The 19,645-nt window shown below is 37.9% G+C and overlaps 1 protein-coding gene and 2 long non-coding RNA genes across 5 annotated transcripts; 1 reads left to right on the plus strand and 2 right to left on the minus strand.

Annotated features, from left to right (window-relative positions):
* Positions 1-263: 263 nt before the first annotated feature.
* LOC126592656 (probable WRKY transcription factor 70) lies at positions 264-13,587 on the minus strand. The gene is made up of 3 exons (XM_050258412.1): positions 13,011-13,587; positions 1,098-1,202; positions 264-976 (listed from the first exon to the last, which is right to left on the minus strand). Exons 1-3 carry the CDS (start codon positions 13,508-13,510, stop codon positions 472-474), a joined length of 1,110 nt encoding a protein of 369 aa, XP_050114369.1. The 5' UTR covers positions 13,511-13,587; the 3' UTR covers positions 264-471.
* On the minus strand, positions 1,612-11,230 carry LOC126592662 (uncharacterized). 3 transcript variants are annotated; one of them, XR_007612747.1, is made up of 9 exons: positions 10,813-11,230; positions 10,570-10,729; positions 10,396-10,464; positions 9,639-9,697; positions 3,966-8,646; positions 3,723-3,882; positions 3,549-3,617; positions 2,792-2,850; positions 1,612-1,799 (listed from the first exon to the last, which is right to left on the minus strand). It is a non-coding gene; the product is annotated as an uncharacterized LOC126592662 (long non-coding RNA). The 3 variants fall into 3 exon arrangements; XR_007612749.1 differs by having other exon boundaries at positions 3,549-3,642; XR_007612748.1 differs by having other exon boundaries at positions 10,396-10,489.
* A 3,055-nt stretch (positions 13,588-16,642) lies between the features above and the next one.
* LOC126592665 (uncharacterized) lies at positions 16,643-17,587 on the plus strand. Its single transcript, XR_007612751.1, has 3 exons — positions 16,643-16,871; positions 17,006-17,127; positions 17,519-17,587. It is a non-coding gene; the product is annotated as an uncharacterized LOC126592665 (long non-coding RNA).
* The last annotated feature ends 2,058 nt before the right edge of the window (positions 17,588-19,645 follow it).

Raw genomic sequence — 19,645 nt, forward strand, 5'->3', positions numbered from 1 at the left:
CAAAATGAAAAACTGTTTTGGAAAACGTTAAAGAACACACACTAATTGAAACAACTAAATTAGAGAGGGTTCTTGTTGTAAGATCATCATAATTGTAAAACTATACAAGGAAAATTCTAAAACAATAGGGTTCTTGTTGGTTTATAATTTTGTGCATTTCGTTTCTATTCACAGATCGTATCGAATTTTATCAGAGCTCTACTTATCGGAGAATTGATTTGATTATTTTGTGCATTAAGTTTCCATTAAGTTTGAGCATTAAGTTTCCATTAATCACTTAACAAGAAGAAATAGGAAAGATTGCTTCTTGTTTTCTTTTTGTTCTTCCAATAATTTACTGTGTTTACACAATTTTATACACCGAGAAAGCAATAAGTTTCTTCAAAGAAACCGAACATACACCCGATTCTCTTAAATTCAATTTACTACAAGGAGTACGCTAGCTACGTACTAATCATCAAAACTCAAAATTCAAAATCCACATTGCAAAACTTCATTATATTTATCAAAGTAAGACTCGGCAATCATCCCCCAAAACATATTGTCATGATCATACTGATCAATGCTTGATGAAAACCCGCTCATGGGCCCAGAGGACTCGAACGCCGTCAGATCACGCGACACAAGATGATCGCACGGTGATGAATGGTTGTGGTCGCTTGTCACCATATGATCAGTTGTTGGCATATCTTCTTTGACGAACACTTCTTCTTTAACCGATGATGAAGCGAAGGATGCGAAAAATGGGTGCTCTTGTTTGTTTGTCATACAATTGACGTTTTCAAAACTAATGAACTGTGAAGAATCTCTAGGACTTGTACAATCCAAGAGCAGTTTAGAAGTTTTGAGGTGGTCTCTGCACTTGTGGGTGCCATAATATATGGTTCGAAACACTGGTGAATGATCTTGAACTTGTTGCACGTGTTTGGTTGCTTTGCACGCTTGATCGTATTTGTGTGTGCATCTAAAGTAGTTCCTGCATATATATATATATATATATAGCATAATGTGGTTAACTTCATTTCTTGAAATTATTACCATTTTAATTATTGAAAATTGTTATAATTTTACAAGGTAAATCGTATACATGTATCTACCTTGGATGCTTGGCATTGTGGATAATTTTTTGTCCATACTTTCTCCATGCATGACCGTCGGCAATCAACGCAGGAGTATCTCTAGTCCAAGAGTGTGAAGTCTTTCTGAAATGAATAAACAAGTTGAAACTCTTTGTTATTAAAACTTTTAAATCATTAGGCAAAATTCCCATCTATTTTCTATGAAGGATAAGGAACAAATGAAGCATTCGAATTTTGTCAGAGGATGGCATAACATGAACATATGAGTGCAAGTGGTAGTCTTCACTCTTTTGTCATTCCAGAAATTATATGCATTATTGAATAAAAAATAATTATATTCATCCACAGGAATCTAACAGCTGTTGTCTGAGTATATTATTTATAATTATTTGTTCAAACATATATATAAATCTAACAACTTTTATGAGCAAATTAATTAACAAGTTGCAACCCTTTGTTATTAAAACTTTTAAATCATTAAATCACACAAAATTCCCATCTATTTTGTATGAAATGTACGGTTAACGTTAAGTGACACACCCCGTCCCGAAGGAGGGCATGCTGGCCGTCACGTGAGAGTGACGTAACCATTTGCACAGTACGGAAGCTTTAAGATACAATTTATAAGTTGATACACCCGAAGGTGAGTCCTAATTTTGTCCAATCTGTCAGAACACCGTCGAATTCCTCGTAGTCACCACACCTTTGTGATTCCTGAACCTGGAGGGGCGCAAAACCAAAATTGAGTGGGTCAGTAAAACAATTCTTTTCCAAATCCAAACATTTCTCAAAACGTTGTAACCCCTCTCCGTAAAACCTGTATACTTTCCCAGAAATGTAAAATATAAATATACATATATATTCTCAAAACTTCATTTTTACTATCTCAACATTATCTCTTTATCAATCATGCCATGCCATGTCATCTCAACATTTCTCATATTAATTATGCCATGCCACATCATCTCAACAGTAATAAGGTATGAATGCATCAACATAATCATATCAGGTGCAAGAAAGTAATCAACCGTAGGCCCTCTAATAGCCCTATACGGTTGAACCTAGAGCTCAAAATCTATCATTATCACTCTACCGGAGTCACCTCTGTGACCCGTCCGGCCTTCTGCACACAAGTTACGCTCTAGTGCTTCTCATAAATCATCTGTGCACATAATCTAAGGTCACCCACCAGTCGGAATCTCACTAACACTCTCGCGACTGGTCTGTCGTACCCACTCCGCGTGGACTGTACGACTAGCATCTACTTGGATCCAAGGCGAGCGTGCGATGCGGTGAATACTATAAGCACTAAACCATGGTGCAGGATTTGAGCTCAATATATATCATCATCATCATAACAGTAATTAAATACTCATCTGTGCGTCCACCGCACCATTTCATACATATGCATCATAAATCAATTCTTACCTGTGCGTCCACCGCACCAATTCATACATATGCATCATAAATCAATTCTTACATGTGCGTCCACCGCACCAATTCATACATATGCATCATATATTAATTCATGCATGGCATTTCAACTCACATTTCTATATACTTTTCATATCAATTCTATGCATGGTATTTCACTTCCCGTTTTTCCACATAACTCATATGCATTTCATTTTAAACATAATTTCATGCATTTTCAATTTCTGGGAAAACGTTAAGTATATATATATATACGGAAAACAAAACTGCCCACTCACCTGGAGTTCATCCAACAACTCCCTAGCACCACACATCAAGGCGTCACGACGATCGCCGCCTAGAACAATAATCAATTCCAACCTCAGAATTCATATCGATAGAATATATAACTTATATAAAATACGTCACTACGTAGATTGATCCGGAAGATCCACCCCTCAGATTTTAAATCCATAACTTCCAGAGGTCCACATTATACCTCTAGGACAACATCCTAAAATTTCATTACCATCCAACGGTCGGATCTCCGTCAATTTCCAAAACTAAGTGACGGTTAACATTTTATTTTATGGACTTACAATTCCAATTCCGGAAGATCCGCAAATCGGATTCCCAATCTGTAAGTTCCAATAATCCTCAAATATTACGTATTACAACGTATCAAAGTTTGGTGACGATCCAACGGTCGGATCATCAATTCACATTTTCACCTAAATGTGAAAACTATAAAACGTTATTTGAACACCTAACCAACAATCCTCAATAACTTTCTCATACGGTGTTCAATTTAGGTATATGAATATACCACAGTGATCTACTCGACGTCACGGACGTCGACATATTTTTAAAATAATTTTATTTTTATTTTTTATTTTTACTGTAGCACCTTCTTCTTCCTTGGGTCGCCGGACTGGTTTTTCCGGCGGCCGTTTTCTGAACAGTTTTTCAAATTGCCATAACTTTGTCATTTCTCAACGAAATCAAGTGATTCAAAAACGAAAGTTTTAGCCCTTGAAGAGACAAAGAGAATGGTACCTTTCACAACACCTAGTTCGCCGTGGTTTGGCCGGAAACTGCCTCGAAAGCCTCGGAGATCGCCGGAAACTGGGTATTTTTCAAATGAGTATAACTTCTTCAATACTCAACGAAATTGAGTGAAACAAAAAGGAAAGTTGTAGTACTTGACGAGACGAAGAGATTGATACCTACCTCGACTCCTAACTCGCCGGGGATTCGCCGGAAAAAGCCTCGAAAGCTCCGGCCAAACTTTGAACTTGTCGATCTCCGTGTTCTTACGTCCAAAAACTTCCAACGAAGCACTCCGAGCTTCCTTGGGACCTCACTAAGCTCACTATGAGCTTGGATTGTCCTAAAAATCAACCAATTCAAAGCTCATGAACAGTACACTTTCATGGGGAGTTTAGAATCTAGGTTTTCCGAAGTAAAACTTACCTGAAATGGATACCAACGTGATCGTGAAGTCCTCAGGATTCCAATGGTGGTCTCAAACTTGACGTTGGTATAGATTTAGGGTGGTTTTGGTGGTGGTCCGTGTGAGTTCGAAGGAGAGAGACAGAGAGAGTGAGAAATCGTGAAGGAGGAGAGAGAAAGACAGTGAACGGGAAATGAGGAGGGTTTTGAGGGATGTGGGGATCCCACGTGGTCCTTATTCCAATCTCCAAACACCAAACTTTAACATTTTAACCTAAAAATCTAAGTTCCATCCTTATTAAATTCCATTTTATTTTCAAACTTAGGAACCTAGATAATTAGCAACCTGAGCTTCACAAATTTAGTATTTCTTAAGGGCAATTTCGTCCATTCACAGCCACGAATATAATAATTTGGAACGGGCTGTGACAATCTTCCCTCCTTATAGAATTTCGTCCCCGAAATTCCAGCAACCAACCAATTCATCAACACTTATACCAACCTCGGTAAGTTTCTTTCATCCGATTCTTTTTCTCCCACGTAATTTTCTTCCACTGAATGATTCCTTCACAAAACTTTTACCATTTACTCTATCTTAACTCTCAGGACCTTCTTTTTCCAATCCAAATTCTACTTTTCTAAGGTGAACACTTCTAAAATATAAAACCATTTACCTTATATACTCGATTAGTGGCATATCCATCTGTTGATGTCTTTTGCCATTCCTGGTTACTTCAGGTTAACTTAATCACCTGAATACTTTGAGGAAACTCATCCATAGTCTCAGGGTCTACTAAAACTCTTTCTCGATCGAATCTTTCTCTACCCAGAAATATTCCATTCACAAGTCAACAAAACACACACATGACACACTTCATGAACCTTATGGCTTCACTTCGGAAACTGCGCAACCAACATACTTAAGAAACTTAGCAGTTCCGTAATCCAATTCTCTTTCCATTTCCGTTTCGAAACAGAAAATAGTTGTCTCAATCCAAAGGGTTATTTCTTTCTGCCTCAATCTGCTGACCAATAAAAATGTCGAATGGTATGATAAACCTTATTACTTTCGGAATATTGCAGAAGTTGAACAGTGAACTTCGTCCAATATTTGCTTGCTTCAAATCCTCAGCATTAGGCACATACTTTTTGTTTTCTTGTATCCACATACCATTTGATTCACGAATCATGTACTCATTCTTTTTCCCTTCTTTCTCTGCCTTGGTTAATTCTTAAATTTCCTCGTCAAACATTTATGTTTCGAGTACGACCTTACCAAAAGGCCTAACTTGAAACTTAGCAAGTATAACTTCTTCTCGATCTTTCATTCTTAACTTTACTTTAGTTGATTTCCAATCCACAAGAAGATAATCTTGGCAAGCGTACCAGATATTAATTCTTACTGCAGTCTTCTTATCAAGTGCTTCAGCTAGAACAACTTTACGATCACCCTGATCGTACAATCATGTTCATTAAGCAATACAATTCACTTTCGCTGCCTCATATCAAAATCCTTCCAAGTAATGGATATTGAAGACTTTTTGGATTCGTAAAAATCTTGCATTCTTACCAAATATAATGCCTTCATAACTTCACAGCAAGAATGGTAATCATGACTTCCAAGTCACCCGTAGGGTAATTCATCTCATGAGGTTCCATTTATCGTGAAACGTATGTAATCACCCTAACATTTGCATCAACATGCATCCAATACCATTCAAGAAACATCACTAAAAATTTATGATTACCATTATTCTCTAGGATTACTAAAATACGTGCATGAGTGAGGAAATACTTCAGTTGTTGAATCCTTTGCTCACAATTTCCTTCCCACTCATACATAACCTCCTTTCTCAACAGTCTCATCAATGACAAAACAATGACTAAAAATTCTTTCACAACCATCCAAAATAGCCTGATAAGTTAAGAATTTCCGAATCTCAATTATGGCTTGTGGTTGTTCCAATTTCTCAATTCTGCTGCCTTTTAAGAATTCATTTGAATACCTTAAGCAGATATAACCAATCTCAGAATGCCACTTGATTCATCCAACATTCGCATTTGCTAAACTTAGCATACAACCAACGTTCTCTTAATCTTTGCTTCACCGACTTAATACGTTTACATGCTCTGCTCTAGGCTTAGAGTATACCAGAATATCTTCAATGAAAATGATATCTATTTATCAAGGCATTATTGGAATACTTCATCCAATAACTCATAAAACAGCATGAGTATCCATATAGCATCACCAAACTTCATAAAGACTATAACGAGTCCAGAAAACCATCTTATGATCAATGTCACTTATAATATTCAATTGGTAGTAACCAGATCTCAATTCAATCTTTGAATCTTCGCAATTACTTCTGAGCTGGTTAAATAAACATCAGTACATCACCATGGATAACGGTTCTCAATCGTTACCCGACTCCATTGTCTATAATCAATGAACAGTCTCAAGATCCATTTTTCTTCCTCACCAACAAACTGGGCTCCTCAAAAGTGTTGTACTAGGTTGAATAAAACTTTTATCAACCAATTCTCTCAACTGAATTTCCAATTCCCTTAACTCATCCTGAACCAATCTCCAATATAAATTTATACCTGGCAACAAATCAATAATGAACCTCATATCTCTGCCTGAAGGCAATCCAGGTATACTTTCAAGGAAGACATCAAGAAAAGTCTAACTCTTTCGACATTATTCACACTACTCCAAACAACATCATTTAGCACCACATGAGCTAAGTATTTTTGACAGCCTTTCGAAAACAATCTCTTTGCTCTCACAACATAAATAACAGCCTGACTCAATCCATTTTGCATACTTACAAAATTAATCTCTGGTCATCTAGATCGATGGAAAGTGACTGGTTTCCCGTAACAATCCATTTAGTCACAATTATAACCAACCACTCTAATGGAAATAATTTAACCGACACAATACATACTTTATTAATACTGAACATTCTAAATAAGTACAACATTAACATAAAATAACCTACCGGTTTGCTTGCTTAACGAATCCACGAATGAGTTATTAATATTACGGTCTGCAGCCCGCAATACTGATAAATCATCGTTGTCTCGATAAGTAGGCAACCACTCACAAAGATATAACATTACTATTTTGTCACTCAATGCAAAATACATACACTCGTCTCAACTACATTTATTTACCACTCTCTAGGTAATATCATACATAATAAGAAATATATCAGCCGAAGTCAACTAGAATGACCAATACGGTTGATTCAACTCTTATCTCAATAATACGTCGGCCGGATCCACTCCGCGTGGTCGGCACGGCCGAGCCTATAACTCACTAATTTCTCATGTGTCAATCGAATCCACTTCTCATGGTCTGTACAGCTGAACATATAACTCATCAAATCTCTCTGTACTCACGGTCAATCCGACCAAACTACTAAGTCCATAACTCTGCTGAATCGACACTATGATATCATGGAAAATTATTGAGTACAACTGATTCTAGGGACGATTCACAATTCTGTGTCCCCTCTGTTCACATAAACACATTCATTAATTTCACATTTCCCAAAGTGTTAATTTTGTACCTGCTGCACAAAGTACATTTCCTTTACTCGAGACACCTTGTCTCAAATATCTGGGATTACCAGTATATCCATCACTTTTACTCTGACCAGCGACATTAAAACCTCAGCTGGAAGAATTAACTCTAGCTTCACTTCTTTCGAAGCTCTGAATCCTTCGATATTCTTGATATGACGAATCATTAACTTTATTGTCTTCTTTTAATTCCCATTCTTTTCTTATTCTTCTTTATTCTCGTTGCTCATGTTCTCAGAGTCCTCAAGACTCAACAGCATCTCGTATATTCCTGGTAAGAAGTATAATGGATAGTGGTCACCCAAAATACCACTTCCCTTTTTGCCACCCAGCTTAAAACAACATAACACCTCCACCAAATTAACAACAATATCTGGATGGAACGAGGCAAGTCTGAAAACTTTCTATAATATCCCTCGATCATCACCTTCCTTGTCTCATATTTGTAAACTCTTGTTTACTACCATCGATAAATGCCGGAGGGATAAACTTTTCCTTTAAACAAGTCCTTAAACAATTCTCAATCGACTGATTCCTCTGGTGACAACAATTCATACTCCTGTTTCCACCAGGATACAAATTCATAACCAAAACCAGGTAGTCGTCTCGACCCCTTGTCAGAAGGAAATTTCCTTTGACTTGCATATTCCGAAACATCTTTTCCAATTGGTTAATCCGTCACTTTGTTCCCTCAGGTTCATCATTTCTCTTAAGTGATTCAAATTCAACTCATAACCCGTCTTAAAATGTCCATTTTTCTAATATACTGAATCACCATAAGAATAGTTTCCCCTAACCCGCTAAATCGGGGAGACTAAGTTCCTCTAACTACGTGGTTTGCTACGAGGCGGTGTAGTTCTGACAGAATTCACTAGAACTTCTCAAAATGTCCAAGATTGCAACCATGCTCTGATACCAACTGACACACCCCGTCCCGAAGGAGGGCATGCTGGCCGTCACGTGAGAGTGACGTAACCATTTGCACAGTACGGAAGCTTTAAGATACAATTTATAAGTTGATACACCCGAAGGTGAGTCCTAATTTTGTCCAATCTGTCAGAACACCGTCGAATTCCTCGTAGTCACCACACCTTTGTGATTCCTGAACCTGGAGGGGCGCAAAACCAAAATTGAGTGGGTCAGTAAAACAATTCTTTTCCAAATCCAAACATTTCTCAAAACGTTGTAACCCCTCTCCGTAAAACCTGTATACTTTCCCAGAAATGTAAAATATAAATATACATATATATTCTCAAAACTTCATTTTTACTATCTCAACATTATCTCTTTATCAATCATGCCATGCCATGTCATCTCAACATTTCTCATATTAATTATGCCATGCCACATCATCTCAACAGTAATAAGGTATGAATGCATCAACATAATCATATCAGGTGCAAGAAAGTAATCAACCGTAGGCCCTCTAATAGCCCTATACGGTTGAACCTAGAGCTCAAAATCTATCATTATCACTCTACCGGAGTCACCTCTGTGACCCGTCCGGCCTTCTGCACACAAGTTACGCTCTAGTGCTTCTCATAAATCATCTGTGCACATAATCTAAGGTCACCCACCAGTCGGAATCTCACTAACACTCTCGCGACTGGTCTGTCGTACCCACTCCGCGTGGACTGTACGACTAGCATCTACTTGGATCCAAGGCGAGCGTGCGATGCGGTGAATACTATAAGCACTAAACCATGGTGCAGGATTTGAGCTCAATATATATCATCATCATCATAACAGTAATTAAATACTCATCTGTGCGTCCACCGCACCATTTCATACATATGCATCATAAATCAATTCTTACCTGTGCGTCCACCGCACCAATTCATACATATGCATCATAAATCAATTCTTACATGTGCGTCCACCGCACCAATTCATACATATGCATCATATATTAATTCATGCATGGCATTTCAACTCACATTTCTATATACTTTTCATATCAATTCTATGCATGGTATTTCACTTCCCGTTTTTCCACATAACTCATATGCATTTCATTTTAAACATAATTTCATGCATTTTCAATTTCTGGGAAAACGTTAAGTATATATATATATACGGAAAACAAAACTGCCCACTCACCTGGAGTTCATCCAACAACTCCCTAGCACCACACATCAAGGCGTCACGACGATCGCCGCCTAGAACAATAATCAATTCCAACCTCAGAATTCATATCGATAGAATATATAACTTATATAAAATACGTCACTACGTAGATTGATCCGGAAGATCCACCCCTCAGATTTTAAATCCATAACTTCCAGAGGTCCACATTATACCTCTAGGACAACATCCTAAAATTTCATTACCATCCAACGGTCGGATCTCCGTCAATTTCCAAAACTAAGTGACGGTTAACATTTTATTTTATGGACTTACAATTCCAATTCCGGAAGATCCGCAAATCGGATTCCCAATCTGTAAGTTCCAATAATCCTCAAATATTACGTATTACAACGTATCAAAGTTTGGTGACGATCCAACGGTCGGATCATCAATTCACATTTTCACCTAAATGTGAAAACTATAAAACGTTATTTGAACACCTAACCAACAATCCTCAATAACTTTCTCATACGGTGTTCAATTTAGGTATATGAATATACCACAGTGATCTACTCGACGTCACGGACGTCGACATATTTTTAAAATAATTTTATTTTTATTTTTTATTTTTACTGTAGCACCTTCTTCTTCCTTGGGTCGCCGGACTGGTTTTTCCGGCGGCCGTTTTCTGAACAGTTTTTCAAATTGCCATAACTTTGTCATTTCTCAACGAAATCAAGTGATTCAAAAACGAAAGTTTTAGCCCTTGAAGAGACAAAGAGAATGGTACCTTTCACAACACCTAGTTCGCCGTGGTTTGGCCGGAAACTGCCTCGAAAGCCTCGGAGATCGCCGGAAACTGGGTATTTTTCAAATGAGTATAACTTCTTCAATACTCAACGAAATTGAGTGAAACAAAAAGGAAAGTTGTAGTACTTGACGAGACGAAGAGATTGATACCTACCTCGACTCCTAACTCGCCGGGGATTCGCCGGAAAAAGCCTCGAAAGCTCCGGCCAAACTTTGAACTTGTCGATCTCCGTGTTCTTACGTCCAAAAACTTCCAACGAAGCACTCCGAGCTTCCTTGGGACCTCACTAAGCTCACTATGAGCTTGGATTGTCCTAAAAATCAACCAATTCAAAGCTCATGAACAGTACACTTTCATGGGGAGTTTAGAATCTAGGTTTTCCGAAGTAAAACTTACCTGAAATGGATACCAACGTGATCGTGAAGTCCTCAGGATTCCAATGGTGGTCTCAAACTTGACGTTGGTATAGATTTAGGGTGGTTTTGGTGGTGGTCCGTGTGAGTTCGAAGGAGAGAGACAGAGAGAGTGAGAAATCGTGAAGGAGGAGAGAGAAAGACAGTGAACGGGAAATGAGGAGGGTTTTGAGGGATGTGGGGATCCCACGTGGTCCTTATTCCAATCTCCAAACACCAAACTTTAACATTTTAACCTAAAAATCTAAGTTCCATCCTTATTAAATTCCATTTTATTTTCAAACTTAGGAACCTAGATAATTAGCAACCTGAGCTTCACAAATTTAGTATTTCTTAAGGGCAATTTCGTCCATTCACAGCCACGAATATAATAATTTGGAACGGGCTGTGACAATAAGTGGTAATGCTGCCATGGTAAGAAGGATAGTAATGGATATTTAGATAATTAAATATAAGGAACAACCGGATATTTAGATAATTAAATATGGGTTTTTTTATTAACACCCCACAAATTATTGAATACACCCCACTCAATATTTAATGTTAAATAACTTGTATAAAATGACTATTTAAGCCCTAAAATTTTAAAAAAGAAAGAAAGAAAGAAAGAACAATTATTTTCTTCCTGCACCCCAAATCATTTAAAAAGATTTTGACTTTTTTTTTGTCCGTTCTTTCCCTTGTTGCTCATTCTCTGTTTAGTTATTCTTAATTTAATTTGTATTATGTAGTTTCTTGATCGGCTATAGTGCATTTTTCATGAATTAAAGACTACAACTGATATGGGTATTGATGAACTGCTCGATCCGAAGCGATTTTTCACAGTACTGGAAAAGAAGAAGCAATAAGTAAAGAATACAGTAGTCAAAACTGATATTTGTAGGTTGCAAATGTTCATTTCCCTTTCCTCTTTTTCACAAAGTTTTATTTAGAGGTTGCAAATGTGCTAAGACAAAGACTTTAATTTTTATTTTATTTTTTGGGTACAAGATGAGGACTTGAGGTGGATTTTGGTGTGGGGTATGTGGGGTGTATGGAATGTGTGGGGTGTGAGGGTAGATTTGGTTAGTAAGTGAGGTCTATTAAGATAATTTTTAGTTTAAAAAATAAGTGTGGGATTTATTAAGTATGTGTGGTGTATTCAACAATATGTGGGGTGTGAATATAATAAGCCTTAAATATAAGGAACAACAATAGCATTCAAATTTTGTCCGAATATTGCATAAAATGAACATATGAAAGCAAGTGGTAGTCTTCACTCTTTTACTCTACAGAAATCATATGCATTATTAGGAAAAAAATAAATATATATTTATATATTCATCCACATGAATCTAAGAGCGGTTGTGTGAGTAAACTAATTACAATCATGGTTGTTCACACATCTACATAATCTAATAACTATTACGAGCAAATTAATTAACTAGTTGCAACTTTTTGTCATTAAAACTTTTAAATCATTAAACCAAACAAAATTCTCATTTTTTTAATGAAATGTACGGTCAATGTTATGCAGTAATGCTGCCATGGTAATAAGGATAGGAATGGATATCTAGATAGATAGTCTTTTGATATGAGTCTAAAATAACTAAAAATTGCATTTATTTTAAAAGTAAAAAATTACTAAAAATTAGACCTATTTCAAAAGTAAGCCTATAAAATTGGACCTATTTCAAATTTTCTCTTAGATTTAAATTCAATATAAGTTACAACGGTAGCTTTCAAATTTTGTTAGAAATGGCACAAAATGAACATATGAGAGCAAGTGGTAGTCTTCACTCTTTTGTCTCTACAAAAATTCTATGCATTATAGGATAAAAAAATAATAATTATATTTATCCACAGGAATCTAACAGCTGTTGTGTGAGCAATCTAACAACTTGTGTTAGATTAATTATAATTATAGTTGTTCACGTATCCACATAAATCTAACAACTATTATGAGCAAATTAATTATAGCTTTCCTTATCACGCACTAGTGGATGATTAATTATCAAAGTAAAAGACTCTTTAGTATCGTAGGTTTCATACACAAATGTTTGAGATTAACAATCAATTAATCATACATGTAAAGAGTCTTTAACTGGGAAAAAAAATTCATTTTGAACAATATGCTAATTAATGCAGATGTTGACGAATATTACCTAGGTAGTAATTAATTACAGAAATATAACTAATTACCTTCTCTTGTAAGAACCTCTACCATCCTTGAAGGTTAACGTGCTCTTACAACTGATCTCCTCCTCAGTACAATCTTCAGACTTCAGAGCAGCTGCATGATCATGATTAGCATCCGCAGATGATGAATAAGCACCACCACCACCATCACTACCACCGTCACCAACACCACTACCAACACCACTACCACCGCCACCAACACCACTACCACCACCACTACCATCGCCACTCACACCACTACTATTTCCTTGAATCTGATCAGAAACAAACTCCTGAACAAACTCCTGAACAGACTCCTTCCCATTTATAATCAAGAGGGTACTAACGAATGACCCCAAAATCTTATTAACAATACCTTCAGCCGATCCCCAATCATCACCAATAACAAGTGACCTATTATCAAAAGCCTTACTAAGTTGACTTGCCAGTTCACGCCCTTGGATCAACTCCTCCATCACCCTCTCCCTATTTGAGAGCACAGTTTCCGGCCACGACCACTCCATTAATCCTAATCTCCTGATTGCCAATTAATTTATATAATGATTAAAAATTAATTAATCTCTGTGTTTGTGAGGGTTTATGGTTGCTTAGCTGTAGCCAAAGTGACGGGAGGTATCGTTTTATATCCGTCAAAAGAAGCTCCTCAGGTTGAAGGAAGGACAAGTGAAAGTCCAGGAGTCACAATCCGATACGATACACGCGATTCAGGTATATCTTTCCAACCAAAGTCCGGATGAGCCTCCACGTAATGCTATATTTGGTTGATTGCTCCACACGCGCTTGTTCTGTGCTTGTTGCTATCTGAAAATAAACTCAAAAAATAATAATAATAATAATGCAAGAGTGCTACTAGATAAAAATCACCAGTTGTTGGGCCATCTATATTGTTGGGCGTCAGCCACTGGTTCCTACCTGGGCTTGTCGAAATTTTTTAATTTATTGTGTTTTTAATTAATTATTTATTTATAATATTAGTAAACCAACAATATAAAAATCACCAGTTGTTGGGCCATCTATATTATCGTATTGTCTTATTGTAATTCGGAAAGAGTGTACTAGATCCACTTTATTGTTTTATTTTTTAATTCATGTTGTTATCCTAATTATCATAAAAAGTTAACAAATTAAAATACTATTTTTCCACCTATTATTTCTAAAATTACCTCTAATGTACTTAAAAAACAAAATCCTTTGATCTCCTTAATCATATCGCCACACCTTCATTATAGTATAGCAGCACCAACACATGACTTTCAATGAAACTTTGGATTTGGGTGGTGGGTCGAGGTCCAGCTATTGTGGACTAGTAGGTGGTTTGTATTTTCTCTGCAGGTCGTTGGTTCTCTGAAACTTTGGATTCAAAACAACCCACCAATGAGTTTCAATGAGGTTGTGACCTTCTTGGTGTTGGAAAGATGAAAGCATTTTAGGGAAAATCATGAGCTGCTTTGCTCTTGCCTCTCTTAAGTTTGAGTGCATCTTGTCGAACCCCACCTCCATTTGACACCCTACCACACCTAAACCCCTTATATACCTGCCTCAAATTCAAGCCATACCAATATCCACTTTTGCATATCGGTGCCGCTGAGGACGATGAGAGGTGATTACTTGTTAATGGCAAGTCACCCGGTTTTCTCTTTTTCCCCTCTCTTTTATTCCACCAGCCGTACGATCAAATCCACTCAATCGTGGCCGTTACAAAATAGTACCGCAAACTGCTATGTAGTACACATAGGGGTCTAAAAGTCTTTTTATAAAAGGATAAATATGTCATTAAATTTTCATTTAACAAGTGTGTCGAGAAATAGGACAACCAGATGAGTTTTGTGGAGAATGAGTCTCATATTGATGAGAAAAAGGACATTGCATGGATTTATAAGTTGAGCTACTTCCCATATTGCCAATTGGTTTTATCATTTATGATGAAATCTCAACTTTCTTCATGGTATCAGAGCAAGTTGTTCCATGTGCGAAGCACAACGGCCACACACGCTCCATGTCACCCTATTTGTGTTCACGTGTTTGACTTAAAAAATCGCCACATGTAAGATAGCATGTTGAGAGTCCCACATTGATGGAAGAAGAGACCTTAGACGGGACTCATTCTCAACAAGTTTAACAGCATTCTTCTGAAATAATACTCGCTTCCTAGTTGGGCAAATTCCGATTACATCCTTTATGATTGTGCTCTTTGAGCCTTATTGAGAGGTGGAGATTTTAGTTATAAATGGCAAAGAGTGTGGCGTTAAGGTGGTAGTTTGCATCTCCAGCGTCCTTGTTCTTCTATATTTACTGTCATGATTCATATTATCATGTACCGCAATTAAATTCATCATTTCCCATCTAAATGTCTCACGTGTAGTTATATAACCCTTTAATATCAAAGGATCTTTGTATTCAACAGTTTTCCTATCAAAGTGATAATACGAACTAATCTTTAAAATATGATTTCAACTTTTCCCGCGTTAGAAAATTCATGATGTTAATGTCTCTTATATTGAGTGATTTTATTATTGAATTTCACATGTAGTTAAGTTATATAGCTTCTAATAGTGTAAACGATAAATGTCACTGTTGACCCTAGAAATTACAAAGCCTACGTGGCGCGCAGGCCGAGTATATTCTAAGCTAACTACGTCCTTCGGTGATTGCGGGGCGTGCCAACTCGTCGGCCGAGGCTCGGCCGAGGAGTAAATTTGATGATGCTGCGTTGGGTCGCGCTACTGACTTCTGCGTCTTGCGATTGCGGCCGAGAAAGGAACGCGTCTCGGCCTCTTGGGTTCTCGAGCCTGAAGACAAGGCTGCTATTTCTTACAAAGTTCACGAACCGAATTCGGCTTACAATGTGCCGAACGTAATAACTGTAACACCTCACCTCGCCGAGAAGGCTAATGAGATGACCTCGACCAACAAGGATTCGAAAACCCTTCTCGACCGAGACTTGGATAGGCAATCGACCGTTCTCGCCGCAGTGCTGTTGATGCCAACGGAAGATACTGCGAGACCGACCGACTCTACGGTGACAGAGCTATCTATGCCGACTTAAGATATCACCGGTTGCTTCCACAGTGTTGTTGATGCCAACGGAAGATGTGTCAGCGAAAAAGGAAAAGAAAAAGATCTCAAGTTGTGAGAGTTTGCGCAGGGCAATTTTGTATTGATTTTGTGTAGCTTTTCCATTGCTGAATGTCTTGTATTTATAGTAGCAGAACACCGAGCCCGAGTTCTAATCCTATTCGAACTAGGTTTCCTTCTCCGGATTAACGTTACCTCAATCAGTCCTATCTCTGCTAGGACTACGAATCTAGTCCTTAACTGAGCCGGATTCGCCTTCTAGTTTTACTGATCTCGTCGAGGGTCCCTATTGTATTAGGACTCGACTTGCACTCTGATTTAACCGATCTAGGCCTAGAAGCCCATGAGCTGAACGCCCCCATGACTCTCTCGCCGTACGTCTTCCCGGGCCGAAAGTGATACCTCCCTCGGCCCAACTGTTATTTTGGGCCCAAACAGTCACAGCCCGTCCCGAGATTTTCATATCGAAAGTATGAAATGACGGAAATACCCTTGACGTTACTAAGGTGTGTGTGTGACATGTTTTAGATATTTCATATTTTTCCTAACCTATTGGAAATATTATTTAAGTTAGATAAGAATATTGAAAGGTTGGATTGTTGTTTGGTTAGGGAATTAGAAATGGATGGTGTGGATTGACTTTGGACCCCTACACCCTCATATTTCCTTCTCTCTATCCCGTGGCTCTCTCTCTCTCTCTCCTCCATCCCGACTCCCTCTCTCTCTACACACCCATACGTACGGCCACACCCAAACACCTTCCAAACTCGACGGATCGAGGCATCCAAGGTATGCATCTTCATCCTTTTGACATTCTGAGTTGAATGGTACTAGTTTTAGGAAGTGAAACCTTCGGAATCACGTGAAACCCGAACCTCCATTTTTTGTCACTGTTCATGCGAACGTAAAATGTTGTGTTTCAGGGAATTCTAAGCTTGTAGTGAGCTTAGTGAGGTTCGAAGGAGGCTCGGAGTACTTCGTTTGAAGGATTTGGACGTCGGGATCACGTGGTTCAAGTTTGGCCGAATTTCTTGGAATTTTCCCGGTGAGATTTCTTGATTTTTAGAGCCTTAAACTAGTCTATCATGATTCTTCATGTTTGGGGCTTCAATTTGGTATAAAATAGGAAGAAAATGGGTGAAAAACGAAGGAGAACGAAGAGTTACAAAATTCGCCGGAAACCGGCCGCCGGAAAAACCAGTCCGGCGAGCCAAGGAGGAAGAGGATGCGTGTGGGCGCGTGGACCCGTGCCACCCACGGCGCGTGGGGGCGCGTGGGACCTTCAAAATTTTTTCTAAAAATTGTGCGACGTCCGTGACGTCGAGTAGGTCGATATGGTATATTCATATACCCAAATTGAGCATCGTATGAGAAGTTATTTCGAAATATTGGTGATGTGTTTAAAATTAACGTTTTTATAGTTGTTTCGCATATAGGTGACACCTATCCCGAGGACGAGCGCATCCAGGGACGCCACGGGGGTTACGACCCCTCGACTTATCAGTGAGTGGGCAGTTTTGATTTCGTATTTACCTATATACAACTGTTTTTCCCAGAAAATCCGTTTATGTGAAAATTATGAATCTATTTGCCATGCATGAAACTGTTGAGATATTTAGTTTGATAATTGATATATATATATATATATATGTGAAATGACGCGGTGGACGCTCATGTGAGTTTATTTATTTTCAGCGGAGTTATTTATCATGGATTGCATTGAAAGCTCATGACCTGGACCTAGGTGATAGTGCTTATATTGTTATTCACCACACCGCACGCTCGTCTTGGATCCAAGTAGGTGGATGTCGTACAGACCATGTGAGGGTTCCAACATGCTAGTCGTACAGATCACTAGATGTGATTCCGACTAGTGGGTGACCTTAGTTATGCGCGTTGATGATTGATGAGAGAAGCACTAGAGCGTATTTATACACCTGTCATCGTACAGACTACTATATGTAGTTCCGAGTGACGTGCAAAGTTGAACCGTACAGGTCACCGAGGTGACTCCGGTTGGATTGGATGTTGAGCTTTAGAATCAGCCGTACAGGACCATTGTAGGGTCTTCGGTTGATTTATCATTCACCTGATTGATATTGATGTATTCTGATCATATTTTGGGCATGGCATGTCATTATTGAGATATTATGTTGATGAAATTGAGTTGAGTTTGATGTTGCGTATATATATATATATATATATGTATATATATATACTATTTTCTGGGAAAGTATACAGGTTTTTACGGTGAGGGGTTAGAATTGTTTTTATTGAACTGTTTTGGAAAACTATTTGATTTTACTGACCCACTCACTTTGTTTTGTGCCCCTCCAGGTTCTAGTTAGCGGTTGGTGGCTCTCGAGGTCTTATTCCGGCTTTCTGACAGACTCTTGGCATGTAGGACTCACCTGAGGGTGATGTACTTTTATTTTAGTCCTACTTGACTGCACTTAAACCTATGCTCTGAATTCACGTGTTTACTTTATAACTCGTCCTGTTATTCTAGTAGGTTGCTCTGCTAGAGTTTGGTTTGAATTCCTTCTTATGCATGTTATGGTTTTGCTTCCGTGTCGCACTTATGGTTACGTCACGCTCACGTGACGGCCAGCACACCTGGATCCTCCGGATCGGGGTGTGTCAATAAATATAGTACGAATAGTTAAACTTGGTAAAAAAACTTCTGAAGTTCTTGGATCAAATAATAGATGGATTCAGATTCCACTTCTTGTAACTCGTGATATTAGTCCTAGTAGTAAATTAGGCAAACCCGATCTGCATCAAACTCGAGTGCTTATTGTATTATAAATCCCCCTGGTTTTGGGGAGGTAAGGCATCGATCTTAAACAAGTTCAAAAAGCAGTACAAACAAAGAACTTAATAGGTTGTTTTATGGAAAGAATAAACAACAAAAAATAATAAGAGCTAGAGCACTAGCTAGCCTATACTGCATGTGATTTTAGACATGAAAATGTTAAGGAGACTAAATTTTTATGTCTAATAATATAATAATTGATGATTTATTACTCAAATGTTGATTAACGTGCTTAATTTATATTGGTTACACATTATTTTATTTGCAAATTTGATTTTCCTAACATTGTCATTTTAGACATATGTTAGAGGTCATAGCAATGTGTGCATTGTCGACCCAGATGCATCTACCCATGAGTATACTTCCAACTTTTGATCCCGTAATTTTAAGTTTTCTTCTACTCTTGAGCAGGGCCGGCCCTGCCGTTCGGGGCTCAAAAATTGGGGCCACCAAAAATAGTGGGATATTTTATATAAGTTTATGTTATATTTTTATAAATAGTAAACAGTTTGATTCATCATTAAAGTGTTGTTTTATCAGTTGCTGGTATGTGTTGCTTTTTTGTATGTATGAGGCTGCGTGTTCGATCCTCGTTAGTGTTTTGTAAGTCAATGAGGCTTTGGTTTTAAAAATTGAATACTAAAAATCAAAGAGGAATCAATTTAGCTGATCAACGAATAGAGAAGATAGTATGTTGTTCTTCTTGGATTCGATTACTCAGCAAATAGGAATGAGCAAGATGACCATT

Source organism: Malus sylvestris, chromosome 12, assembly GCF_916048215.2.
Source record: "Malus sylvestris chromosome 12, drMalSylv7.2, whole genome shotgun sequence".
NCBI lineage: Eukaryota > Viridiplantae > Streptophyta > Magnoliopsida > Rosales > Rosaceae > Malus > Malus sylvestris.

Coding starts and splice junctions, on each gene's coding strand:
- LOC126592656 (XM_050258412.1), bottom strand. CDS start 13,510: ATGGAGTGGTCGTGGCCGGAAACTGTGCTCTCAAATAGGGAGAGGGTG. Junction 1,203..13,010: donor AGAGGTTCTTACAAGAGAAG/GTAATTAGTTAT, acceptor TATTCATTTCAG/AAAGACTTCACACTCTTGGA. Junction 977..1,097: donor CACAATGCCAAGCATCCAAG/GTAGATACATGT, acceptor ATATATATGCAG/GAACTACTTTAGATGCACAC.